This window comes from Enhydra lutris, unplaced genomic scaffold (assembly GCF_002288905.1).
Source record: "Enhydra lutris kenyoni isolate GAN:26980312 unplaced genomic scaffold, ASM228890v2 scaffoldscaffold2, whole genome shotgun sequence".
Classification (NCBI taxonomy): Eukaryota; Metazoa; Chordata; class Mammalia; order Carnivora; family Mustelidae; genus Enhydra; species Enhydra lutris.
The window spans coordinates 69,037,336-69,063,421 of record NW_019154086.1 but is presented as its reverse complement, the minus strand read 5'-3'; the positions used below and the strand labels follow the sequence as shown (position 1 = coordinate 69,063,421).

The 26,086-nt window shown below is 35.9% G+C and overlaps 1 protein-coding gene across 2 annotated transcripts in view; it reads left to right on the top strand.

The window, feature by feature from the left end:
* The window catches only part of LOC111148333 (EPH receptor A6), an 874,015-nt gene that overhangs the window by 760,775 nt on the left and 87,154 nt on the right, over positions 1–26,086 (top strand). For both annotated transcript variants that reach the window (XM_022504851.1, XM_022504843.1), the window contains one exon: positions 9,669–9,878. In XM_022504851.1, the coding sequence (XP_022360559.1) occupies positions 9,669–9,878 (210 nt within the window). The remainder of the gene's footprint in view (positions 1–9,668; positions 9,879–26,086) is intronic.

Sequence of the window (26,086 nt, the reverse complement as noted above, 5' to 3'; positions counted from 1 at the left end):
TCTTTCATTGAGTGCACATTTTATAAACAATTGAGAGAGAGAGAGAGAGAGATTATCACAGGTTGAGCACCCAGGGAAGCAGATTCCAAAAGGAGATACACATGAAGAAACTCCACTGGGGAGAAGCATCAGGGTCATCTCCCTTATTACTATTGGTTCTAGAGTTTGGGCCCCTGATAATCCTTAGCTGGAGTCCATCTCTGGGAAATGGCCTTGGCTAGAGAAAGCCACTATACCCAAGATCATGGCACCTTTACAGGAGCAGCTTGTAGCCAATGATTGATTGATGTGGCAGGAATAAGGACCCAGCTCCTTTTCCTCAATTTGAACCGACTTTGAAGAGTTATCCCAGACCCAGAACATTCCATGGGGTGTATGAAGGACTTTGTTGTGAATGCACTGCATGTTAAGTTCTCCTGCTTCCCAATCCTTCTTTTTTCTACACCCCGCCCCCAACGAGATGTTGGCCTAAGAGTGTGTAATCAGGGATCAGCATTTAGTGAAATTAATAAATTTTCATCAAATACTTGCTTCGTCAAATACAATCTCATTCTTACACAAAATTGTCCCCTTTTCGTTTGTTTGTTTAGTTCATGTGGCGGAGAATATGAGGATAGATGATACTAGTACAGTTTGGTTTGGTGCTACTACCCTGATCCTTAATTTGTGTTAAGGCTCCTGTAATTTCACCCACCAGAGTTTTGTACCATTGGTACAAATATCAACATAGTGGAGAAAAGGTAGATGTATGTCTTAGTGCTAGCATAAAAATAGTTTTGACCTCATGGACCCCTGAAATGTCTTGGCCATGGGAATTAGAAATACATATTCTACATTATGTAGTTCCATGACAGAACATGGAGAAAGTGGTTTATCTTCTTTTCAAATACCAAACTCTCATTTTTAATGAGGACATTTACTGTTCTTGGAACTGTGATTGCTATGACACTGAATGAAAGCAATTTAAGTCTCTCTAAACACTGGCAATAAGAAGAGCTGAAATAATTTTGAAATAACTTGCATGGAATACAAGAGAAAGGAACACTCCCAAACTCATTTTATAAGACCAGTATTACTCTGATAACAAAGCCAAAGATGCTGTAAGAAAACTACATGAAATATCACTTCACACCTGTAAGAATGTAAAATCAACAACACAAGAAACAACAGGTGTTGGCAAGAACATAGAGAAAGGGGAACTCTCTTGCACTGTTGGTTGGAATGCAAACTGGTGCAGCCACTCTGGAAAATAGTGTGACAGTTCCTCAAAAAGTTAAAATAGAACTATCCTACAATCCAGCAATCATGCCACTAAGTATTTACCCAAAAAATACAATAAACTGAGGGTTTTGGAAGGGAGTGGGTGGGGGTTGGGTGAGCTTGGTGGTGGGTATTAAGGAGGGCACATATTGCATGGAGCACTGGTGAGGTGCATAAACAATGAATTTTGGAACACACACACACAAAACTTTAATTTAATTTAATTTAATTTTAAAAATACTAATTCAAAAGGATACATGCACCCCAATGTTTATAGCTGCATTATCTACAATAGCCAAATTATGGAAGTAACCCATTGTGTCCACTGACTGATGCATGGATAAAGAACATGTGCTATGCGACAAGAATGCCTACTCTCATCACTCTTGTTCAACATAGTATTAGAAGTCCTAGCAACAGCAATCAGACAACAAAGAATAATAAAAGGTACCCAAATTGGCAATGAAGAAGTCAAACTCTCGCTCTTCACAGATGACATGATACTTTATATGGAAAACCCAAAAGACTCCACCCCCAAACTACTGGAACTCACATAGCAATTCAGTAATGTGGCAGGATACAAAGTCAATGTAAAGAAATCAGTTGCTTTCTTATATACTAATGATGAAAACACAGAAAGGGAAATTAGAGAATTGATTCCATTTACTATAGCACCAAGAACCATAAGATACCTGGGAATAAAACTAACCAAAAGGTAAAGGATCTGTACTTGAGGAACTACATAACACTCATGAAAGAAATCAAAGAAGACACAAAAAGATGGAAGACCATTCCATGCTCATGGATCAGAAGAATAAAGATTGTTAAAAAGACTATACTGCCTAGAGCAATCTATACTTTTAATGCCATTCCGATCAAAATTCCACCGGTATTTTTCAAAGAGCTGGAGCAAACAATCCTAAAATTTGTATGGAATCAGAAGAGACCCCAAATTGCTAAGGAAATGTTGAAAAAGAAAAGCAAAACTGGTGGCATCACGTTGCCTGATTTCAAGCTTTACTACAAAGCTGTGATCACCAAGACAGCATGGTACTGGCATAAAAACAGGCACATAGACCAGTGGAATAGAATAGAGAGCCCAGATATGGACCCTCAACTCTATAGTCAAATAATCTTTGACAAAGCAGGAAAAAATACACAGTGGAAAAAGACAGTCTCTTCAATAAATGGTGCTGGGAAAATTTGACAGCTATATGTAGAAGAATGAAACTCGACCATTGCCTCATGCCATACACAAATATAAACTTGAAATGGATAAAAGACCTCAACGTGAGGCAGGAATCCATCAGAATCATAGAGGAGAACACAGGCAGTAACCTCTTCAACATCGGCCACAGCAACTTCTTTCAAGATTTGTCTCCAAAGGCAAAGAAAACAAAAGCGAAAATGAATTTTTGGAATTTCACCAAGATCTAAAGCTTCTGCACAGCAAAGGAAAACAGTCAACAAAACAAAGAGGCAACCCACGGAATGGGAGAAGATATTTGCAAATGACAGTACAAAGGCTGATATCCAGGATCTATAAAGAACTTCTCAAACTCAACACACCCAAAACAGATAATCATGTCAAAAAATGGGCAGAAGACATGAACAGACACTTCTCCAATGAAGACATACAAATAGCTATCAGACACATGAAAAAATGTTCATCATCACTAGCCATCAGGGAGATTAAAATCAAAACCACATTGAGATACCACCTTACACCAGTTAGAATGGCCAAAATTAACAAGACAGTAAACAACGTGTGTTGGAGAGGATGTGGAGAAAGGGGAACCCTATTACATTGTTGGTGGGAATGCAAGTTGGTGCAGCCACTTTGGAAAACAGTGTGGAGATTCCTTAAGAAATTAAAAACAGAGCTTCCCTATGACCCTTCAATTGCACTACTGAGTATTTATCCCAAAGATACAGATGTAGTGAAAAGAAGGGCCATCTGTACCCCAATGTTCATAGCAGCAATCACCAAACTGTGGAAAGAACCAAGATGCCCTTCAACAGACGAATGGATAAGGAAGATGTGGTCCATATACACTATGGAGTATTATGCCTCCATCAGAAAGGATGAATACCCAACTTTTGTAGCAACATGGACGGGACTGGAAGAGATTATGCTGAGTGAAGTAAGTCAAGCAGAGAGAGTCAATTATCATATGGTTTTGCTTATTTGTGGAGCATAAGGAATAACACGGAGGACATGGGAAGATGGAGAGGAGAAGGGAGTTGAGGGAAATTGGAGGGGGAGATGAACCGTGAGAGACTATGGACTCTGAAAAACAATCTGAGGGTTTTGAAGGGGCAGAGGGTAGGAAGTTGGGTGAGCCTGGTGGTGGGTATTATGGAGGGCACATATTGCATGGAGCACTGGGTGTGGTGCATAAACAATGAATTCTGGTACACTGAAAAGAAATTTTAAAAATTTTAAAAATTTAAAAATTTTAAAAAAAGAACATGTGCTATGTATACATAATGGAATATCATTTGGCCATAAAAAAAGAATGAAACCTTGCCATTGGCAATAACATGGACAACAAAAATTAATAAAATACAGGAAATGGCATTTTTCAGTACTTGATATAAAACTCTTCTTGCTATTAATGATTAGTAGCAAGAGAGTAGTGAGATCTGCTCTGGGTATTAGCATAATATTTTTTTCTGAAAAGCAATTGGGCAACCAACATCAAGAGTTTTAATAATGGTTATGTCTTTAACCATAAGAGACTCTTAATCTCACAAAACAAACTGAGGGTTGCTGGGGGGAGGGGGGTCGGGAGAAGATGGTGGGGTTATGGACATTGGGGAGGGTATATGCTATGGTGAGTGCTATGAAGTGTGTAAACCTGTGATTCACAGAACTATACCCCTGGGGCTAATAATACATTATAAATTTATAAAAAATAAAAATTAATTTAAATTAATTTAAAACAAATAATGGTTATAAATTCTTCTGCAGTTTGTCCTTATGAAAGGATGGATACATGTGGATATTTACTGAAATTTTATTAATAAAAATTAAAAATAAAACATAAGAATTTGGTATATTTATATATTAGAAATTATATTATCTTTATAATATTTTATAGTCTTTAATAATATGTCATTTTCATAATATACTATTAACAATATGAGATTAATCTTAACAGAAAAAATTAGACTATCAAATGATGGGTCTTAAATATGAATGAATTTATCTCTTCTTTATAGTTTTCTATTATATTCCAAAATTTTCACAAGGGATTCATATTACTTCCATAATCAGAAAAATATGTTTGGTTATTGTTTGTTTTTCATATTTGCTTTTATTTTGTTTTGCTTTGGTTTGGTTTTGTGTAAGAGCTCAGTTAGAAGCAAGAGCCATTGATGTGTTCAATAGTCAAGCCCCATTTTAGGAGACTCAATGCCTAAGCTCAGGTTAATAATTAGAATAAAATGTACAGATGATGAATGCTCTTACCCCTGTAAAGCTGGATCTGAGGTAATAATTTAACAAATACTTAGTGACCACTCAGAAGTCATCCTACCTGCATTCTAAGCCCAACTCTCTCATTTTATTACCTTGGATGAATTATATAACTTTATTGGGACTCAGTCTCCTCTCTGTTAAACTAGAAAAGAGGAGAGTGCCTAGATTAATGGCTCCTTGGCTTTTTTAAGTCAGAGACCTATTTGAGAATTTGGTAAAAATTATGAATCTACTGCATATAAACATGTGTGAGCATCAAAAAAATAATAATAATAATAATTACATTTATTTAAAAAATTCAAGATTTACATAATAGAAACTACAAAATGTAGTTTGAAGTGATGCTGTACCAGTTTCTGAACCAGTATCAGGCTTAAGAAATTGGCAGCTATGGACTCTGAAAAACAATCTGAGGGTTTTGAAGGGGCGGGGAGTGGGAGGTTGGGAGAGCCAGGTGGTGGGTATTATGGAGGACACGTATTGCATGGAGCACTGGGTGTGGTGCATAAACAATGAATTCTGTTACACTGAAAAGAAATTTAAAAAAAAGAGGAAAGAAAAAAAGAAATTGGCAGCTTTAGCTTCCTATGTCTTGGAATATTTATTCTTGAACCATGCTGTGAGGAAGCATAAACTATCTCACAGAGAAGTCCACTTGAAAAGGAGCCAAGGGCTCCCAGCTACAGTCTCATTTGAGTTCCTGTTCAATGGCCAGCCCAAACTCAACAAACTTATGAATGAGCCATCTTGGAAACCGGATCCAGGCCCAGCTTAGCTGCCCCAGTTGATGACTCCTGAATAGACATGAACTGTCAGAGGCAACCCCTGGACAAGTTGCACATTTGTGACCCAAATAGTTGATTGTTTTGTTTTAAGATGCTAAGTTCGGGGGATAATTTGTTATGCAGCAAGAGATAACTGGAACACTTCATAAATGTTGGGTTAATTATATTGCGCTAAATAAAAGACTTATCTTAACCCCAAAAGCTTTCAAGTAAACCATTTGTATTGGCTTTAAGGCACATTTGTGTTTTGACAAATTTTGGACTTCCCCGAACATGGATATAGATCATCTGAAAATGGTTCCACTTTTGCCAAGCAAAAGTTTCATCTTCTGGCAAAAAATTAAATCCTTTCTGATAACTCAATAGCATATATTGAGTGTGAAAAAAAGGGATCAAGAAACAAGTTTAACAAGCATTTTCTATACATTTTCTTTCATTAACAATATTAACTGTATAAACATTTCAAGAACATATATTGTGGAAAGTGATTTTTGCTATATTTAATCAATTTCTGCTGAGAAAGTGAAAATGCTATTTCAAAACACAAATGACTCTCTCACAGCACTTTATCTTCTCACAAGGAATAAAGCACAATTCTTGCTAAATGGAAGCATTGCTTCCTCCGTCTGTCTTTTCCCTTTGTGCTTTCTAGAATTCTAATTTGACTCCCCCATACCATAGAAATATATAGTCTCAAAATTGAGAAGTTACTGGATTATTCAGACTTGTGAAATATCTGGGATAAAATTCCATCTTTTCCCTCCTTTAAAAAAAAAAAAGACTCTAAATTTCATTAGTATCACTACACTCAAATAGTCACTCAGATGAGTGAATATTCAGCCTACTAGTGGTCATGAGTAAAAAACAAACTGATCAGAATTACCAGGGATAGCTTTAAGCCAGTCTAACAAGAGCCAGTCATAATACTGACTGAAAACCTGTTTTCACTAGAGTTTGGTTATTTCCTTTTTGTCCTCCTGATCTGATAATAGTATTGAAAATCTACTATGCTGCTTACTTCCGCTGGTAACAGAAGTGGTAGGGTAGCTAATCATACTCTAGCTTTATTTGTTGTAGCAAATTATTTTTCAATAATAATGCTTTGTGTATTGTGTGTTTAATTAAATACTTTTAAATGCTAATTTAAAAAAGAAAACTACATGTTAATATTGCTGATGAACATAGATGCAAAAATTTTCAACAACATGTTAGCCAACAGAATTCAACAGTGCACTAAAAGGATCAGACCGTGTGATCAGGTGGGATGTAAGAATGACTCAACAAAATGAAAGATAAAAATCATATAATCATAATAGATGCAGAAAAAGCATTTGGCAAAATTCAATATCCATTTTTGATAAAAACTCTCAACAAAGTGCATATAAAGGGGAACATACCTCAACATTATAAAGACCATATACGAAACACCTATAACAGACATCATATATAATGGGAAAAGTAAAACCTTTTCTTCTAATATCAAAAACAAGACAAAGATGTCCATTCTTGCCACTCTTACTCAATGTAGCATCAGAAATCCCAGCTAGAGCATTTGGTCAAGAAAAAGAAATAAAAGGCATCTAAGTAAGAAAAGAAGTAAAACTGTCTATATTTGCACATAACTTATTATATGTAGAAAACTCTAAAGATTCTACCAAAAACCAGTTAGAAATAAATAAATTCAGTAAAGTTTCAGGATACAAAATTAATATACAAAATAATCAGTTGCATTTCTATACACTAACAATATACTGTCGGAGAAATGAAGGAAACGATCCCATTTACAATTTTATTGAAGAAGAATAAAACACTTAGGAATAAATTTACCCAAAGAGGTGAAAGATCTGTACACTGAAAACTACAAAACACTGATAAAAGAAATTGAAAACAATACAAATAATGGAAAATTATTCTCTACTCATGGATTAGAAGAAGTAATATCATTAAAATGTCCATGCTACCCAAAACAATCTACAGATTCAATGCAATCTCTATCAAAATTCCAATAGCACTTTTCACAAAATTAGAACAAATAATCCTAAAATTTGTATGGAACCATAAAAGACCCCAAATAGCCAAAGTAATCATGAAAAAATGAACAAAGCTGGGAGCATAGCATTTCCTAATTTCAAACTCTATTACAAAGCTATAGTACTCAAAACAGTACACTATTGGCATAAAAACAGACAGGCTCAGGTTGTGATCTCATGATCCTGGAATCAAGGCCTGCATTGAGCTCTCTGCTAGGCGGGGAGCCTGTTTTGCCCTCTCTCTCTCTCTCTCTCTCTGACTGCCTCTCTGCCTACTTGTGATCTCTCTCTCTGGCAAATAAATAAATAATCTTTAAAAAAATTACATGAGCTACATGTAATTGTAATACAAGGTTTTATTAAATAATAACTATTATTAAAATAAGTCAGGGGATGTGCTGTGTGTTTTGTATGTGATACTCACTGCACCTCTGAGTTAGATTATTCTATTCTCATTGTACAGATAAGAAAATTGAGGCATTCCTTAGCTTTCCCATGGTCCATTAACATTTCCTACCACGCAGAAATTCTGCATTGATGAGAACTGTGATACCAGGTAACTCCATTTCTAATAGGTAAAAGCGCCACCTCTTTAAATTTAGTGTAATCCTTTCGAGGCCAAAAGAATTTATGCTTTGAATTCTACTCAAAGGCTTTGAGAGTCCTAATAGAGGAGAGGCAGACTTCATCTCATAGTGCACTGTCTAGGAAGATGGATTGGAAACATAAAGAGCTAATAACACCAAAGATTTTCTTTGCTAGGTTATCTTTTATACATTAATTATACAGAAGAGCCTGCTTAAATGGATACTCTTGCTATAGAATGTTTCTTTTAAAAGAGGGTTCTTTTACTTACTCTGCACTTGGGTTGAGAGATATCAGAGAGCTATCAGGGAGATAAATTGATATAAAGACAAAGTTTATTTCATTTGTAGTATAAGCTTATTCATTTAACTGACCAGTGAATCATCTTTGTATAGAATGTTGTGTCACTGTGATACAGTCAGATCACCCGTGTATTTAACCCATGCTATAGTTTTAAATCATATATCCATGAAAACTGCTATAACTTTGCAAATTTGAAGATAACTCTTATTTATTCATCTACCACACTGTATAAGGTAATATAGCCCCATAGTCTTTTGTTAGATATTCATTTTAATAGCATTCATAAATAAATGTTACCTCGTGTATAAAACCAACCTGAGAATCTTTCATGTTTCTCTATAACTCCTTTGAGGACAACTGTCCCCAAATAACTATATAGAACAATATTCTTTATTTTTCAAACTAAAAATATTTTTATTTAATTTTTCTCTAATTTTGGGGTATTGTATGTCTGGTCTTATTGGTGTACACATCTTACATGGATGACAACTGAATTTTTTCCTTTCAAAAATGTTATTTTTAAATCAAGACGGGAAGAATAAGCAATCAAGGGATTGACTGCTGCATACCAGTACTATGCCTAGCTTGTTATTCATATGACTTCATTTACTCTTCCCAACAGGGAGCTAAAATAGTCCTGTTTTCAGTCAGTTGCCAGCAACTTCCTTTTTATTCGCTCTCTATATAATAAAAAGAATGGGAAAATCTAGTTATTTTCTATTTGCATATATTTTTTTCTCTCTTTCCTATAGCTTCCCTAAACTTATTTCCTATTTATGCAAACAAGTCCTCTTTTTCCTAAGTAATCATTTTTCTCATTTCAAATTATTATGAAGCTTTTATCCAATGTTAGGTTCTGCTGTCCTGCCCACCTGTACATAGGTCACAATTATGGAAAGTGAATTCTGTTCTTTTGGTAGTCATTGCTGCTACGTAATTTGACTTAGGTCCCTCTTATTACTTAAAGTTTTTGAAATCAGTTAATTTGGTTGGTTCTCTTCTATCCTTTGTTTTCCTTCATCACTTCCAGCTAGATTTTCCTTTCCTTTAAATGTCAAACAAATTCTTATATTTCATGGTCAGCAGATTTGATGCTTGTATTCATTGGATCCAGCAAAATAAATTCAAAGGTCTTCCTTAATGTTACACAGACATGCTTGCCTGTACTCACACATGCTACATTAAAATAAATCAATGTAAACTATTGTGATTCTCTTTCAGAAACATGATGGCCATTTCACAGTCATCCAGTTGGTTGGTATGCTCCGAGGCATTGCATCAGGAATGAAGTATCTTTCTGATATGGGTTACGTTCATCGTGATCTAGCAGCTAGGAATATATTGGTCAACAGCAACTTAGTATGCAAAGTTTCTGATTTTGGTCTTTCCCGGGTGCTGGAAGATGATCCAGAAGCTGCATATACAACAACTGTAAGTTTACATGTCCTTTTCCAATATAGGTGGCTTACCTGTATTGTTTTTAATATTATAAGAATAATTGTGTTTTTGGTTTCCTAATTTTCTGCTCGCAACTGTCATTTTCCAAATTTAACATCATCACTTTTTTTTTAAAAGATTTTATTTATTTGACAGAGAGAGACAAAGAGAGAGAGGGAACACAAGCAGGGAGAGTGGAAGAGGGAGAGGCATCCAGCCAAGCAGGGAGCCTAATGTGGGCCTCAATCCCAGGGTCCTGGGATCATGACCTGAGCCGAAGGCAGACGCTTAACGACTGAGCCACGCAGGCACCCAAACATCATTTAACTGAGAAGTATTTGCTTTATCTGAGTGCCTGGCAAAAAAAACAAAACAACAACAAAAAAGCTTTCTTATATTTGACTGTTTTCTTTCTTCCATCGTACTGGGACTTTATTATCATGCTTGAGGTCCAAGTTTCGATTGCCCTCACAACAAATCTGCCTTTGCCTGAGGTATTCTTGGTGCTTAAAAATTATCTCCTTTAAATGGAGTTCTGTATAGGCCAATGGTGAATCAATTAAGTCCGTGCTAGTGAACAACCAATGGTTATGAAATGACTTTTTTTTTCCTCACAGCAAATGTTATGGAATGACCTGATTATACTTACAAATGAACAAGATAAGTTTCTCTGGAAATATATAAATACACCCTAAACTTTTTTCTGAATGATACTTGGGGAGAATATGGGCAGGAATAAAAGGCTAAAACTTTAGAAGCAAACTATCATCCATAGAATATATGATCTAACCTTAACTCATGAATAGTTTAAGCATTTCTGAATGCCCCCAAACCAGTTCATTCCACTGAGCTTTTTGGTTATTGTTTCAAGGATTTCAATCTCTGAGTCTTTCTTCAGCTATCTGAAAACTAGTAACTTGTAAAACTATACACTATTCTGTTACTGTTCAAACAAAACCTTCACCATTGACACATTTGACAGTCACCTTCAATGAAAAGTCAGTCAGTAAAATTATTCAAGATGTTTTTATCCTCTCCTCTTTCTCTAACCTTACACATTATTATAGAAGAGGCAAATCCATTATTTAGTTCCCTTTTATTTCATTTTCTGTTAGATAGTTTTGAAACTTCACTGTATTCAATTATTCCAGAAGAGATGCAAGTTTAATACTATGAGTGAAACATATTGTGTCCTGGCTATATTTGCACTGTAGAAATGATCTATATTACTTTATTGTTGATATTTCCACTAATTTCTCCAACAAAGAAATATAGTGCTAAGGAAAATAAATTAATCTCTGAGAGCCTGACATATAAGGTAGCAGTATCTATTGATCTTATAATTTGACCAAACACCTTCATAAAAGTAAACGTCTATCATGTCTGAAAATAAATTGTTCATCTCAGGAAAAGCAGTATTTCCAGCTCCATTTTCTAATTGGAAAATGTCATAATTTTTTTCATTTTTTTTTGAGGTCTTCTTTTCGTTTTGTTTTTTATAAATCTGTAACTTTTTTTTTAATTTTATTTTTTACAAAATATATTTTTATCCCAGGGGTACAGGTCTCTGAATCGCCAGGTTTACACACATCACAGCACTCACCATAGCACATACCCTCCCCAATGTCCATAATCCCACCCCCCCAACCCCCCTCCCCCCATTAACCCTCAGTTTGTTTTGTGAGATTAAGAGTCACTTATGGTTTGTCTCCCTCCCAATCCCATCTTGTTTCATTTACTCTTCTCCTACCCCCTTAACCCCCCATGTTGCATCTCCTCTCCCTCATATCAGGGAGATCATATGATAGTTGTCTTTCTCCGATTGACTTATTTCGCTAAGCATGATACCCTCTAGTTCCATCCATGTCGTCGCAAATGGCAAGATTTCATTTCTTTTGATGGCTGCATAGTATTCCATTGTGTATATATACCACTTCTTCTTTATCCATTCGTCTGTTGATGGACATCTAGGTTCTTTCCATAGTTTGGCTATTGTAGACATTGCTGCTATAAACATTTGGGTGCACGTGCCCCTTCGGATCACTACGTTTTTATCTTTAGGGTAAATACCCAGCAGTGCAATTGCTGGGTCATAGGGTAGTTCTATTTTCAACATTTTGAGGAACCTCCATGCTGTTTTCCAGAGTGGTTGCACCAGCTTGCATTCCCACCAACAGTGTAGGAGGGTTCCCCTTTCTCTGCATCCTCGCCAGCATCTGTCATTTCCTGACTTGTTAATTTTAGCCATTCTGACTGGTGTGAGGTGGTATCTCATTGTGGTTTTGATTTGTATTTCCCTGATGCCGAGTGATGTGGAGCACTTTTTCATGTGTCTGTTGGCCATCTGGATGTCTTCTTGGCAGAAATGTCTGTTCATGTCCTCTGCCCATTTCTTGATTGGATTATTTGTTCTTTGGGTGTTGAGTTTGCTAAGTTCTTTATAGATTTTGGACACTAGCCCTTTATCCGATATGTCATTTGCAAATATCTTCTCCCATTCTGTCAGTTGTCTTTTGGTTTTGTTAACTGTTTCCTTTGCTGTGCAAAAGCTTTTGATCTTGATGAAATCCCAATAGTTCATTTTTGCCCTGGCTTCCCTTGCCTTTGGCGAGGTTCCTTGGAAGATGTTGCTGCAGCTGAGGTCGAAGAGGTTGCTGCCTGTGTTCTCCTCAAGGATTTGGATGGATTCCTTTCTCACATTGAGGTCCTTCATCCATTTTGAGTCTATTTTCCTGTGTAGTGTAAGGAAATGATCCAATTTCATTTTTCTGCATGTGGCTGTCCAATTTTCCCAACACCATTTATTGAAGAGGCTGTCTTTTTTCCATTGGATATTCTTTCTTGCTTTGGCGAAGATTAGTTGACCATAGATTTGGGGGTCTATTTCTGGGCTCTCTATTCTGTTCCATTGATCTGTGTGTCTGTTTTTGTGCCAGTACCATGCTGTCTTGATGATGACAGCTTTGTAATAGAGCTTGAAGTCCGGAATTGTGATGCCACCAACTTTGGCTTTCTTTTTCAATATTGCTTTGGCTATTCGAGGTCTTTTCTGGTTCCATATAAATTTTAGGATTATTTGTTCCATTTCTTTGAAAAAAATGGATGGTACTTTGATAGGAATTGCATTAAATGTGTAGATTGCTTTAGGTAGCATAGACATTTTCACAATATTTATTCTTCCAATCCAGGAGCATGGAACATTTTTCCATTTCTTTGTGTCCTCCTCAATTTCTTTCATGAGTACTTTATAGTTTTCTGTGTATAGATTCTTAGTCTCTTTGGTTAGGTTTATTCCTAGGTATCTTATAGTTTTGGGTGCAATTGTAAATGGGATTGACTCCTTAATTTCTCTTTCTTCTGTCTTATTGTTGGTGTAGAGAAATGCAACTGATTTCTGTGCATTGATTTTATATCCTGACACTTTACTGAATTCCTGTACAAGTTCTAGAAGTTTTGGAGTGGAGTCTTTTGGGTTTTCCACATATAGTATCATATCATCTGCAAAGAGTGATAGTTTGACTTCCTCTTTGCCGATTTGGATGCCTTTAATTTCCTTTTGTTGTCTGATTGTTGAGGCTAGGACTTCTAGTACTATGTTGAATAGCAGTGGTGATAGCGGACATCCCTGCCGTGTTCCTGACCTTAGCAGAAAAGCTTTCAGTTTTTCTCCATTGAGAATGATATTTACGGTGGGTTTGTCATAGATGGCTTTGATAATATTGAGGTATGTGCCCTCTATCCCTATACTTTGAAGAGTTTTGATCAGGAAGGGATGCTGTACTTTGTCAAATGCTTTTTCAGCATCTATGGAGAGTATCATATGGTTCTTGTTCTTTCTTTTATTAATGTGTTGTATCACATTGATTGATTTGCGGATGTTGAACCAACCTTGCAGCCCTGGAATAAATCCTACTTGGTCGTGGTGAATAATCCTTTTAATGTACTGTTGAATCCTATTGGCTAGTATTTTGGTGAGAATTTTTGCATCTGTGTTCATCAAGGATATTGGTCTGTAGTTCTCTTTTTTGATGGGATCCTTGTCTTGTATCAAGGTGATGCTGGCCTCATAAAATGAGTTTGGAAGTTATCCTTCCATTTCTATTTTTTGGCACAGTTTCAGGAGAATAGGAATTAGTTCTTCTTTAAATGTTTGGTAGAATTCCCCCGGAAAACCATCTGGCCCTGGGCTTTTGTTTGTTTGGAGATTTTTGATGACTGTTTCAATCTCCTTACTGGTTATGGGTCTGTTCAGGTTTTCTCTTTCTTCCTGGTTCAGTTGTGGTAGTTTATATGTCTCTAGGAATGCATCCATTTCTTCCAGATTGTCAAATTTGTTGGCGTAGAGTTGCTCATACTATGTTCTTATAATTGTCTGTATTTCTTTGGTGTTAGTTGTGATCTCTCCTCTTTCATTCATGATTTTATTTATTTGGGTCCTTTCTCTTTTCTTTTTGAGAAGTCTGGCCAGGGGTTTATCAATCTGATTAATTCTTTCAAAGAACCAGCTCCTAGTTTCGTTGATTTGTTCTATTGTTTTTTTTTTTGTTTGTTTGTTTCTATTTCATTGATTTCTGCTCTGATCTTTATGATTTCTCTTCTCCTGCTGGGTTTAGGGTTTCTTTCTTGTTCTTTCTCCAGCTCCTTTAGGTGTAGGGTTAGGTTGTGTACCTGAGACCTTTCTTGTTTCTTGAGAAAGGCTTGTACCGCTATATATTTTCCTCTCAGGACTGCCTTTGTTGTGTCCCACAGATTTTGAACTGTTGTGCTTTCGTTATCATTTGTTTCCATGAATTTTTTCAATTCTTCTTTAATTTCCTGGTTGACCCATTCATTCTTTAGAAGGATGCTGTTTAGTCTCCATGTATATGGGTTCTTTCCAAATTTCCTCTTGTGATTGAATTCTAGCTTCAGAGCATTGTGGTCTGAAAATATGCAGGGAATGATTCCAATCTTTTGATAACAGTTGAGATCTGATTTAGGACCGAGAATGTGATCTATTCTGGAGAATATTCCATGTGCATTAGAGAAGAATGTGTATTCTGTTGCTTTGGGATGAAATGTTCTGAATATATCTGTGATGTCCATCTGGTCCAGTGTGTCATTTAAGGCCTTTATTTCCTTGTTGATCTTTTACTTGGATGATCTGTCCATTTCAGTGAGGGGAGTGTTAAAGTCCCCTACTATTATTGTATTATTGTCAATGTGTTTCTTTGAATTTGTTATTAATTGGTTTATATAGTTGGCTGCTCCCACGTTAGGGGCCTAGATATTTAAAATTGTTAGATCTTCTTGCTGGACAGTTCCTTTGAGTATGATATAGTGTCCTTCCTCATCTCTTATTATAGTCTTTGGCTTAAAATCTAATTGATCTGATATAAGGATTGCCACTCCTGCTTTCTTCTGATGTCCATTAGCAGGGTAAATTCTTTTCCACCCCCTCACTTTAAACCTGGAGGTGTCTTCGGGTTTAAGATGAGTTTCTTGTAGGCAACATATAGATGGGTTTTGTTTTTTTATCCATTCTGATACCCTGTGTCTTTTGATTGGGGCATTTAGCCCATTAACATTCAGGGTAAGTATTGAGAGATATGAATTTAGTGCCATTGTATTGCCTGTAAGGTGACTGTTATTGTATATTGTCTCTGTTGTCTTTCTGATCTACTACTTTTAGAGTCTCTCTTTGCTTAGAGGACCCCTTTCTATATTTCTTGTAGAGCTGGTTTGGTGTTTGCAAATTCTTTCAGTTTTTGTTTGTCCTGGAAGCTTTTAATCTCTCCTTCTATTTTCAATGATAGCCTAGCTGGATATAGTATTCTTGGCTGCATGTTTTTCTCGTTTAGTACTCTGAATATATCATGCCAGCTCTTTCTGGCCTGCCAGGTCTCTGTGGATAAGTCTGCTGCCAATCTAATATTTTTACCATTGTATGTTACAGACTTCTTTTCCCGGGCTGCTTTCAGGATCTTCTCTTTGTCACTAAGACTTGTAAATTTTACTATTAGGTGACAGGGTGTGGACCTATTCTTATTGATTTTGAGGGGGGTTCTCTGAACCTCCTGGATTTTGATGCTTGTTCCCTTTGCCATATTGGGGAAATTCTCTCCAATAATTCTCTCCAATATACCTTCTGCTCCCCTCTCTGTTTCCTCTTCTTCTGGAATCCCAATTATTCTAATGTTGTTTCGTCTTATGGTGTCACTTATCTCTCGAATTCTCCCCTCGTGGTCCAGTAGCTGTTTGTCCCTCTTTTGCTCAGCTTCTTTATTCTCTGTCATTTGGTCTTCTATATCGCTAATTCTTTTTCTGCCTCATTTATCCTAGCAGTGAGAGCCTCCATTTTTGGTTGCACCTCATTAATAGCTTTTTTGATTTCAACTTGGTTAGATTTTAGTTCTTTTATTTCTCCAGAAAGGGCTTTTATCTCTCCCGAGAGGGTTTCTCTAATATCTTCCATGCCTTTTTCGAGCCCGGCTAGAACCTTGAGAATCGTCATTCTGAACTCTAGATCTGACATTTTACCAATGTCTGTATTGATTAGGTCCCTACCCTTGGTACTGCCTCTTGTTCTTTTTTTTGTGGTGAATTTTTCCGCCTTGTCATTTTGTCCAGATAAGAGTATATGAAGGAGCAAGTAAAATACTAAAAGGGTGGCAACAACCCCAGGAAAATATGCTCTAGCCAAATCAGAAGAGATCCCAAATCGTGAGGGGGGAGAAAGGGGATAAAAAGAGGTACAGAAAGGAAAAAAAAAAAAAAAAAAAAAAAAAAAAAAGAAAACCAATAAAGAAAAAATATAAAAAGGAAAATATATATATATATTAGATAAACTAGTTAAAAACGTTAAAAAAGAAAAGGGTAAAAGTTAAAAAAAAAATTAGCAGAAGAAGAGAAAAAAAGAGAAAAAAAATTGAAAAAGAAAAAAATTAAATTAACTGCAAGGCTAAAGAATCATGGGGAGAAAGCCATGAGTTTCGTGCTTTGCTTTCTCCTCCTCTGGAATTCCACTGCTCTCCTTGGTATTGAAACTGCACTCCTTGGTAGGTGAACTTGGTCCTGGCTGGGTTTCTTGTTGATCTTCTGGGGGAGGGGCCTGTTGTAGTGATTCTCAAGTGTCTTTGCCCCAGGCGGAGTTGCACCACCCTTACCAGGGGCCGGGCTGAGTAATCCGCTCGGGTTTGCTTTCGGGAGCTTTTGTTCCCTGAGCGCTTTCCGTAGAGTTCCGGAGGACGGGAATGAAGATGGCAGCCTCCCAGTCTCTGGCCAGGAGGAGCCGAGAGCCCGGGGCCCCACTCCTCAGTGCGCCCCCAGAGAACAGCGCCCAATTACTCCCGTCACCCTGGCCTCCAGCCGCGCTCCGAGCTGACCGAGACTGCGACCGGTTCAAGGTAACCCTGAGCTTAGAGCTCACTCCTCGGCTCTGTCTCTGTAGCCGGCTTCCCCGTTCTAATACCTGTAAGCTCTGCGACACTCAGACACCCCCGATCCTTCTGTGAACCTGCAGGACCTGAGGCCACGCTGACCCCGTGTGGGCTTCACCCTGGTTAAGCCTCTGGAGCGATGTCCCTCAGCGGAACAGACTTTTAAAAGTCCTGATTTTGTGCTCCGTTGCTCCGCCGCTTGCCGGGAGCCGGCCCCTCCTCCCGCGGTCTATCTTCCCGTCGCTTTGGATTCACTTCTCCGCCTGTCCTACCTTTCAGAAAGTGGTTGATTTTCTGTTTCTAGAATTGCTGTTCTTCTCTTCGATCTCCCGTTGGATTTGTAGGTGTTTGCAATTTTTAGATAAGCTATCTAACTGATCTCCCACTACCTGAAGTAGTCTCAGCCTGCTACTTCTCCACCATCTTGACCCATTCCCTATAAATGTGTAACTTAAAGCAACTTTTCAAGTTACAGAACAATGTAGATAAGATTTTTCTATTATGCATGTTATTTCCAACATTGGAGAATAGTGTTTAAAATTATTATAAAAATTTTGTGCAATATAATATTTATAAAAATTCCAACAAATATGATCTACTTAAAGAACAAAATAATATAAAATAAAGCATAAAATAGGAAATAACTACTGTATTCTTTGTATGCCTATATGATGTATTTGAGATTCCTATTAAATAATATTTTACATGCATTTTAAAATGGGAAGCTCATTAAATTTAAAGTACTAGTAAAACTGTCAGGGTAACCCAAATTTTGAAGAATATATAGGCTTTATTGTATCAGATTTGAAATCCAGATTCCAGGCATGTTCTTCTTTCTTATATGATTATAGAAACTGAGAGGCCTAGAACAGTGCTATTTTAATATAAATCTGACTACAGTATTAAATATCAAGTCAGGTAACCAGAATATTAATGTCCCAAAAGTGCCTCTTGAAAGCTATAGATTGTCTCTATTAAGAAATAAGTTTCTGAATTTAAGAGGCATCAGTTGAATGGTAGATATGTAAGTATTTTTTAATTGTTTTTATTTTTTATTCCACTGTAATTAATGTAGTGTTGTATTAGTTTCAGGCACATGATGTAGTGATTCAACAATTCTATACAGTACTCAGTGATCATCACAATAAGTGTACTCTTAATCCCCTTCACCTGTTTCACCCATCCCCCCAACCCACCTTCCTCTGGTAACCACCAGTTTTCCCTCTATATTTAAAAGTCCGTTTTTTTGTTTGATTCATTTTCTTTTTTTGTTTCATTTCTTAAATTCCACATGTAAGTGAAATCACATGGTACTTGTCTTTCTTAGACTGACCTATTTTTCCTTCTAGATCCATCATGTTGTTGCAAATGGCAAGATTTCATTATTTTTTATGGCTGAGTAATATTCCATTGTGTGTTTATACCACACCTCCTTTATTCCTTGATTTATCCTTGGACATTTGGGCTGCTTCTTGGTTATTTTAATTAAGCCTACAATAAACACAAGGGTACATGTATCTTTTCAAATAAGTGTTTTCACATTCTTTGGGTAAATACCTAGTAGGGGAATTACTGGATCATGTGTTACTTCTTTTTAAGTGGTTACACCACTTTGCATTCCCACCAACAGTGCACAAGGGTTCCTTTTTCTCTACATACTCGCCAACACCTGTTGTTACTTGTGTTTCTGATTTTAACCATTCTGACAAGTGTGAGATAATATCTTATTGTGGCTTTCATTTACATTTACCCAATGATGAGAAATGTTGAACAACTTTTCATGTGTCTGCTGGCCATTTGTTTGTCTTCTTTGGAAAAATGTTCATATCCTCTGCTAATTTATGTTTTTTTGGTGTTGAGTCATATTAAGTACTTCATGGTTTGGAAATAAACCCCTTTTCAGATATATCATTTGCAAATATCTTCTCCCATTCAGTAGGTTGTCTTTTTGGTTTGTTGATTATTTCCTTTACTGTGCAAAAGCTTTTTATTTCGATATTATTTCTGATATTATTCTGATATTTTAATTTTGCTTTTGTTTCCCTTGCCTTGGAAGCCATATCTAGAAAAATGTTGCTATGACCAAAAGAATTATTACTTGTGTTCTCTTCTAGGATTTTTATGGTTTCAGGTCTCACATTTAAGTGTTTCATCCATTTTGAGTTATTTTGTGTGAGGTGTAAGAAGATGGTCCAGTTTCACTCTTTACCAGTCCAGTTTTCCCAATACCACTGTTGAAGAGACTGTAATTAAGAACTTTTTAAAAAAATACATCAGAAATACCTGTTAAAAGGCTCCTAGGGTACAAATTATCATACTTGACTTTATAATGATTATGACCATTTAATATTTGAAACAGCACCACTCTTGCCTTCAAAGACCTTATACTTTTACAGAATGGACTCATGCTTTCTATCTATTCAGTGCATTAAATGTTGACATACAGGTCTGAAAAAGGAATATGGAAGTATCAAAAAGCAGAGGTCTGAAGAAGACTTTACAAAAAACTAGAATTTGATCCAAATATTAAAAAATTTCTTTAGACAGACTGTTGGGGAACTCAGATAGAGGAAACAGGAAAAGGAAAAAGACATGGAAATTTGGGGAAGTGAATGGACATGTTGTTGGAAATGTGGAATGGGGAGAGAAGGAGTGAACAATCAAGGTTTCTAAGGAATAATTGCGAAGTTACTTGGGTGGTACATCAAGAAATTTGAAGGTTTTCCTATGGCAATTAAGAGACAGACATTGATTTACTTAAATGGGAGAATGACCAAACACATGCATGTCTTAGAAGCTATTATTGACAACAGTGTGAAAGAGGGAAGTATTGAAGGATAGGAGGAATGGTTATAGGAAACCAGTTAAGGCATTATTGCTATAGATGAGAAAAGCCATATGACTTTAATTAGGGCAGTGGATTTTTGAATGAAGAGGAAGGTAGAGAACTGGAAAATGTATTATGAATATACAATTTATAAGACTCAGTAACTAATTAGATATGAATTATAAGAAAGATTTAAAGATGACATCAATATTTTTGGATTGAACAACTTGTTGAATGAGATGTCATTAATCAATTCAGAGGATCCCCATTAGAGATGGCCAATTAGATTACAAAGCAAAATTATAACAAAGGGTCACAGGCACTCTGTTTCAAAGTCATCAAGATAATGGCAGATTAAACATTGACATTCTGTTGCAATTGTTTTTAAAATGTTTAGGCCTTTATATAAATGTACTTAGGTTCCAAGCCCTTGCAAAGGGACCTTAAGAACTAGTAATGGCATGAAAACCAAGAAATGTGAATGGAGGCTAAAGACAGAAGGACAAAAATGCACAAAAGCAGGATCTAGACAAAGACTGAGTTCTTGCTTTTACATGCCAATTCTAAAAATAGCTTATCAGGCATTTCGTGAGGGAAGATTGGTGAATGATTATGAAGTACATCTGACAATACATACACAATTATTGATATATGACTAACTTAATCATACAGTATTTACTGAGTTTGAATTATTCTCATTTAATTACATGGTCTTCTGCCTGTTTATAATTTAGGTGTTGCAAAATCTCTCCCTTTTCTGAATCCTTGATGCACATTCACATGGACAACTGTTTTATATCCAGTTCCAGGGAGGGACTCTCTCATTTGAATATTACTAAGCAACAAGTCTTAAAGTTACCTTGAAAATGCTAACATTCTGCTCTCAACTATGGAAATGAGGTCCTTTTTACCTAAAAAGAGTATTAAAAGATATATTATGGTTCACACTGATCTGGTTTAGGGATAGATTTTATTTCAAATATAATGGCAGTCACTGTATGGATTTTTTTTTTTTTTTTGAGTAAAAAAACGAGTAACTCCCTTTCTTATATTTTAAAGATCAAAATAAAATGGAAGAATTATTTTCTCACAATATCTACTAAAATTTCTAAGATACTTTGACTCTTTCAATTGTGTTCATTTTATGTTATCCAAGGCAAATTTTGCTTTTTTTCTTTGACAACAATAGTTCCATATAAGTACTTTCTTAGTGGAAATATGGTAACTCATAACTGACAACACATAATCTGCCTAATCACAATTCTGTTAACATCTTAATTCTATTACTTTGCATTCATAAGACCTCTTCCAAACTCCAACTCTTAACCTCCCATATTCTATGTAAGGTATGAGAAAAGTTAAATCTCATAATGATCTAAAAAGTCATGGTCTATACCCAACATGGAGCTAATTATAACGAGTCATGGAGCAGCATGAGGGGGACTTACTTACTGTGTATTCCAAAGTTTGGGAAATCTAAACCACCTTCCTCCTTTATCTAACTCAAGGGTTTACAAATTGGCTTGACTTTTTTTTTTTTTTTTTTTTGGCTTGACTTTCTGAAGTGGATTTTTAAATCTTGAGACATGTCTACCTTTAAGAATAAATATTTTTGATAAAGGTGAGATAAAAATCATTTTAGATCACTCACTATTCTGCTTTTAAATGCTTTAATATGAGTAATTAAAATTTGCCTGGAGATCATGCTTAAGCTGCTAATAAAACATATTCAGAATTTTTACTCATGTTTTTATATTTTAAATTAAAAAGTCACTGTAGAAAGTTAGTCAGTAAAAAAATATTGAATGCCTTTAATTAAAAATCATATAATATCTGATGCACTGACTAAAAGAACTTGTACGGAGAATGTTTCTAATTTCTTAGATTTTGAAAAATAAAACTTTTCTTTAGAAATCCTACTACTCTGTCAAGTCATGGATAGTAGAGGTGACATTGTGCTAAGATATAGCATTTGATAAAATGCATATTCTATGTCTATCCTAGACGAACCAGGGCCAACCTGAAGAATGATTTTTATTTCAATTGTTCCTTCTGATTTAGCCAAGCTAAAAATGGAGTGGGTATGACTGCTTCAGGCACTAAGACAGATCTTTAGGTAGACAACTGTGAAGCCTACTACTAGTTCCCCAAAAAGCAACATATGGTAGCATAAACAGAATATATGGACAGTCTTCTACACAGAATTCACTGAAAAATTGAAGAAAGGAAATGCTAGTTTCTTCTAGGCAAATGTAAATTCAGTAGCCTGAGTATAAAGGAAAAAAGCAAGAAAAATAGCTATGTTATCAGAATGTTGTAACATCAAGATTTAAATAACTTTTTTTTCAATAAAAAGATGATGAACAAATAAACCTTGGAAGAATGAAAAACAATAAAATCCTGGTGAGAAGAACCACATACAACACTAAGAAAGGAATTGTGTCATTGGGGAAAAATAACTAAATGACTTTTCACAAAAAAAAATAGTTCTCACTTGGCAGACGCTATGATAGCAGTCAATCAAAATCAGTCTAATACAGAGACCATTACAATTAGCTGAAGAGGGAGAAATCAATGTGCCAATATTGTTTCCCAATTTCAAAGGAAAAAAACGTGTCCTTGAACCAGCAAGTGTTTGATGGACTAATTCGTAAGAATAAAATCTGACCGTTTTTATTTACCTTTGTCAATATATGCTTTTTGTAAAAGAAATTCTAGTGATCTAACGTGTAGAAACTATATTCTCAGAAATGAGAATCTCTGCACTTTGAGCCCAAATGCCAGATAGCAAATCCCCAACTGTGGTGACGAAAGGGCAGCAATGCTTTATATTAAACCAGAGAGAATATGTGTTCAACGCAAAGCAAGAGCCTTCTTCAATAACTGTTCAAGAGGTGAATGCCACACACTCCAGCTGGGATCACAGGCTGAGAGACCCAAATCTGAGTGATAGTTGTCTGCAGTAGTGGTATCAGAAGGACACAAAACTTCTTTGAAATGTACTGCTTGAGTGAATTGACAATGGCAGATCTTGAACATAATATGGAAATGGAAATCAACAATACCAGAGGAAATTTATATTTAAAGAATCATTTCCAGAAAAAGCCTCATCTCTGAAGCTTGGGAAACAACAGTTTGTGATCATTGCAGAGTTCTCTGTAGTAAAACAAATGAAAAAGATTTGAGGATTATCAGACACAAAGGAGAAAAGTACTGAACAGAAAGCCCTATCAGAAATCTGGAAGACAGAGAGGACCATCTAGCTAAGTCATGCAGCCCATTAAGAAGCCATGCCTTGCTTTGGGAAAATCTCCATTTGCCATTTGTGCAAAGCATCTACAAAAACAAGAGCTCTGTCTTTCTAATATGCATTTTAAGGACAACACCCTAAGGTCTTAGACCTGGAAAGGCATTTTTTTTTTTTTAACCTGGAAACGCATTATTGAAGGTAAGAGACTACTGAGAAACTCTCTGTTTAGCACTCAAAGTTTGGTGTGTGACTCTCAAGTAATTTGTTTGGTTTTATTAAAATAATGAATTCCTTTAAGTTTGTGTAAAGCCCTAAAGAACAGGAGAGTTATCATTTACATTTTTCAAAGGATTTCCAACACCTAAAATAATGTGTTATTTAATGGCTACTTCATTAATTAAATTAATTAATTAAAATAAGAAAAGGATAGAAAGTGACAAACTCTAAGAACATATTTTTCAGTGAAATTACATTTATTTCTTCTCTGAGGTCATTATTAATCACAACCCATCAAATAAGTGAAACTAAAATAATCCTTAATGCATCAGAAAGAGGTGGAAAAAATGCAATAGAAAGCAACAAATGTAACAAACATTGAAGCACTTACAACAAAGAGTCACAAAGGGGAAAATTCTGTTTTTAAAGTCTCTGAACACATCCCATGGAAAGCTTTGAGCACAAAAGGATGCCTACAGCATAGATAAGATACAAGACAAATGGTTCATCAAATCGCATGATGCATACAATTTTGATACCTACAAACATCTGAAATACACCCAGTCCTTCTAACCTAAATGCTAATCAACAACGAATAATCAAATGCCAGTCACAGTTCTCAAAGTATTCAACATACACCTGATGATTAACCTGAAGAACCACAGGAAATTACCAGGTGCTGTTTGTTTTTGTGTTAGCAACATCCAACGCTGTCTAATTCGGAGTTAGTCTCCCTGCTCCCAGTGATTTTAGAACAAACCCGGACTAAATAGTTTTACTGAGAAAGATCAATCAGCAGATGTTCAGCAAGCAGAAAGTACAGTGCTCACTGGCCCATCTTGCTTGTGCAGAAAAAAGACAAGACAGTGAACACAAAGCTGCTGGCTTTAAACCTAGAGTTTCAAAGATACCACCTGAAGAAATGAAGTCATTACTAATGTCTAATTGTGAGTTTCATCCCTGAGGTTGAAAGAAAGCTTTTTGTTATTGTTGTTGACAATAAAAACTAGAAAGAAAGACATTACAAATGCCGGATAAATCACATGAAAGCTCTGTGGAAAAGCTTACACATTCCCAGTGTAAAAAGCTTCACATCAATGGCAAATAAATTGAAAAGGGTTATCAGTTATTTATACTGTTTCTAGTCGACCCTGTTAGCTGCCTACTCAACTTCTTTTCTCATCTTTTCCTTGCTAATAAAATCTTTACTAAACTGGTATGTTTATAATGAGCTCAGGCCTAAGAAATAAATCATGATTTATATAAGCCAGTTATATTTTTACCATTCTCCTTTGACATTTAAATTTTACACTTTGGTCACTTAAAGGGAAAGGAAAGTGAAAATGACAACTTCGGGAAAAATTTCCAGTTGAGGTCTACCAGAAACAAGATTGAATAAAGAGCTGTCTAGTATTGGCCCTTGCTCTTCTTTATTTCCTTGAATATAGTTTTGGAAGGGCATAGAGCTGCTACAGCCATCTTTCAGACAGGAGGTAACAAGCCTCAGGAGACAACTCCAAAGCTGAGGATGGCCAAAAAGGAAAATCAAAAGGACCTGGTTCATGATGTAGGGATATTATACAGTAGGAGAGCATTTGACCACAAAGAGCCTGGTTCTCCGATGAAATTGTTGCACCTCTGTTGTCGTTACAACCATTTGCAGTGTACAAGCAGAAACCACTTACTCCAGTTATTTGCTTATAATTTAATTAAATGCTTTATTTGCTTGAGTTCCTGAGAAGTGGGCATTCTATAACTCTATTACTTGTAATCCAAGACATTCTGATACAGTAATCAATAGATAGAAAACCTTTGCATTAATAAAGAACATAAATAGAAAAATGACAAATAAAAAAATATTTAAGTAAAATATCACCTCAGACAAACTTAATAGATTAAGCAGACTGTAAATATACAGTTAGTATGAAGATGCAGTTATAATAATTTATTCATCTAACATATTTCTTAATATTATTAGATAACAAGTTGGATAATGGAGCTGAAAGTGCTTCTTAGGATCTGGGAAGAGAACAGACATTAAGTATTCATGCTATTGAACATATAGTTAAAATCTGAGATTTATACAGCACATGTACTGTCTACTTGTGAAGATACTGTTCTGGGCATTGGAGATATTCCAATAAACAAGCATGGAGTTTACAGTCTTGAGCCTGGTGGGAACAAAAATAATAAAGTTATTCTTTAAAAAGAGAATCTCTCATTTTAGATAGTGATAAAACTGGATGCATAATACATTTTAAAAAAAAAAATAAAAGTGAGTAAGGGCACCTGGGTGGCTTAGTAGTTAAGTATCTCCCTTCAGTTCAGATCATGGTCCCAGGGTCCTGGGATTGAGCGCCACATCAGTTTCCCTGTTCAGTGAAAAGCCTGCTTCTCCCTCTCCCACTCCCCCTGCATGTGTTCCTTCTCTCACTGTGTCTCTTTGTCAAATAAATAAATAAAATCTTTAATAAATAAATAAATAAATAAA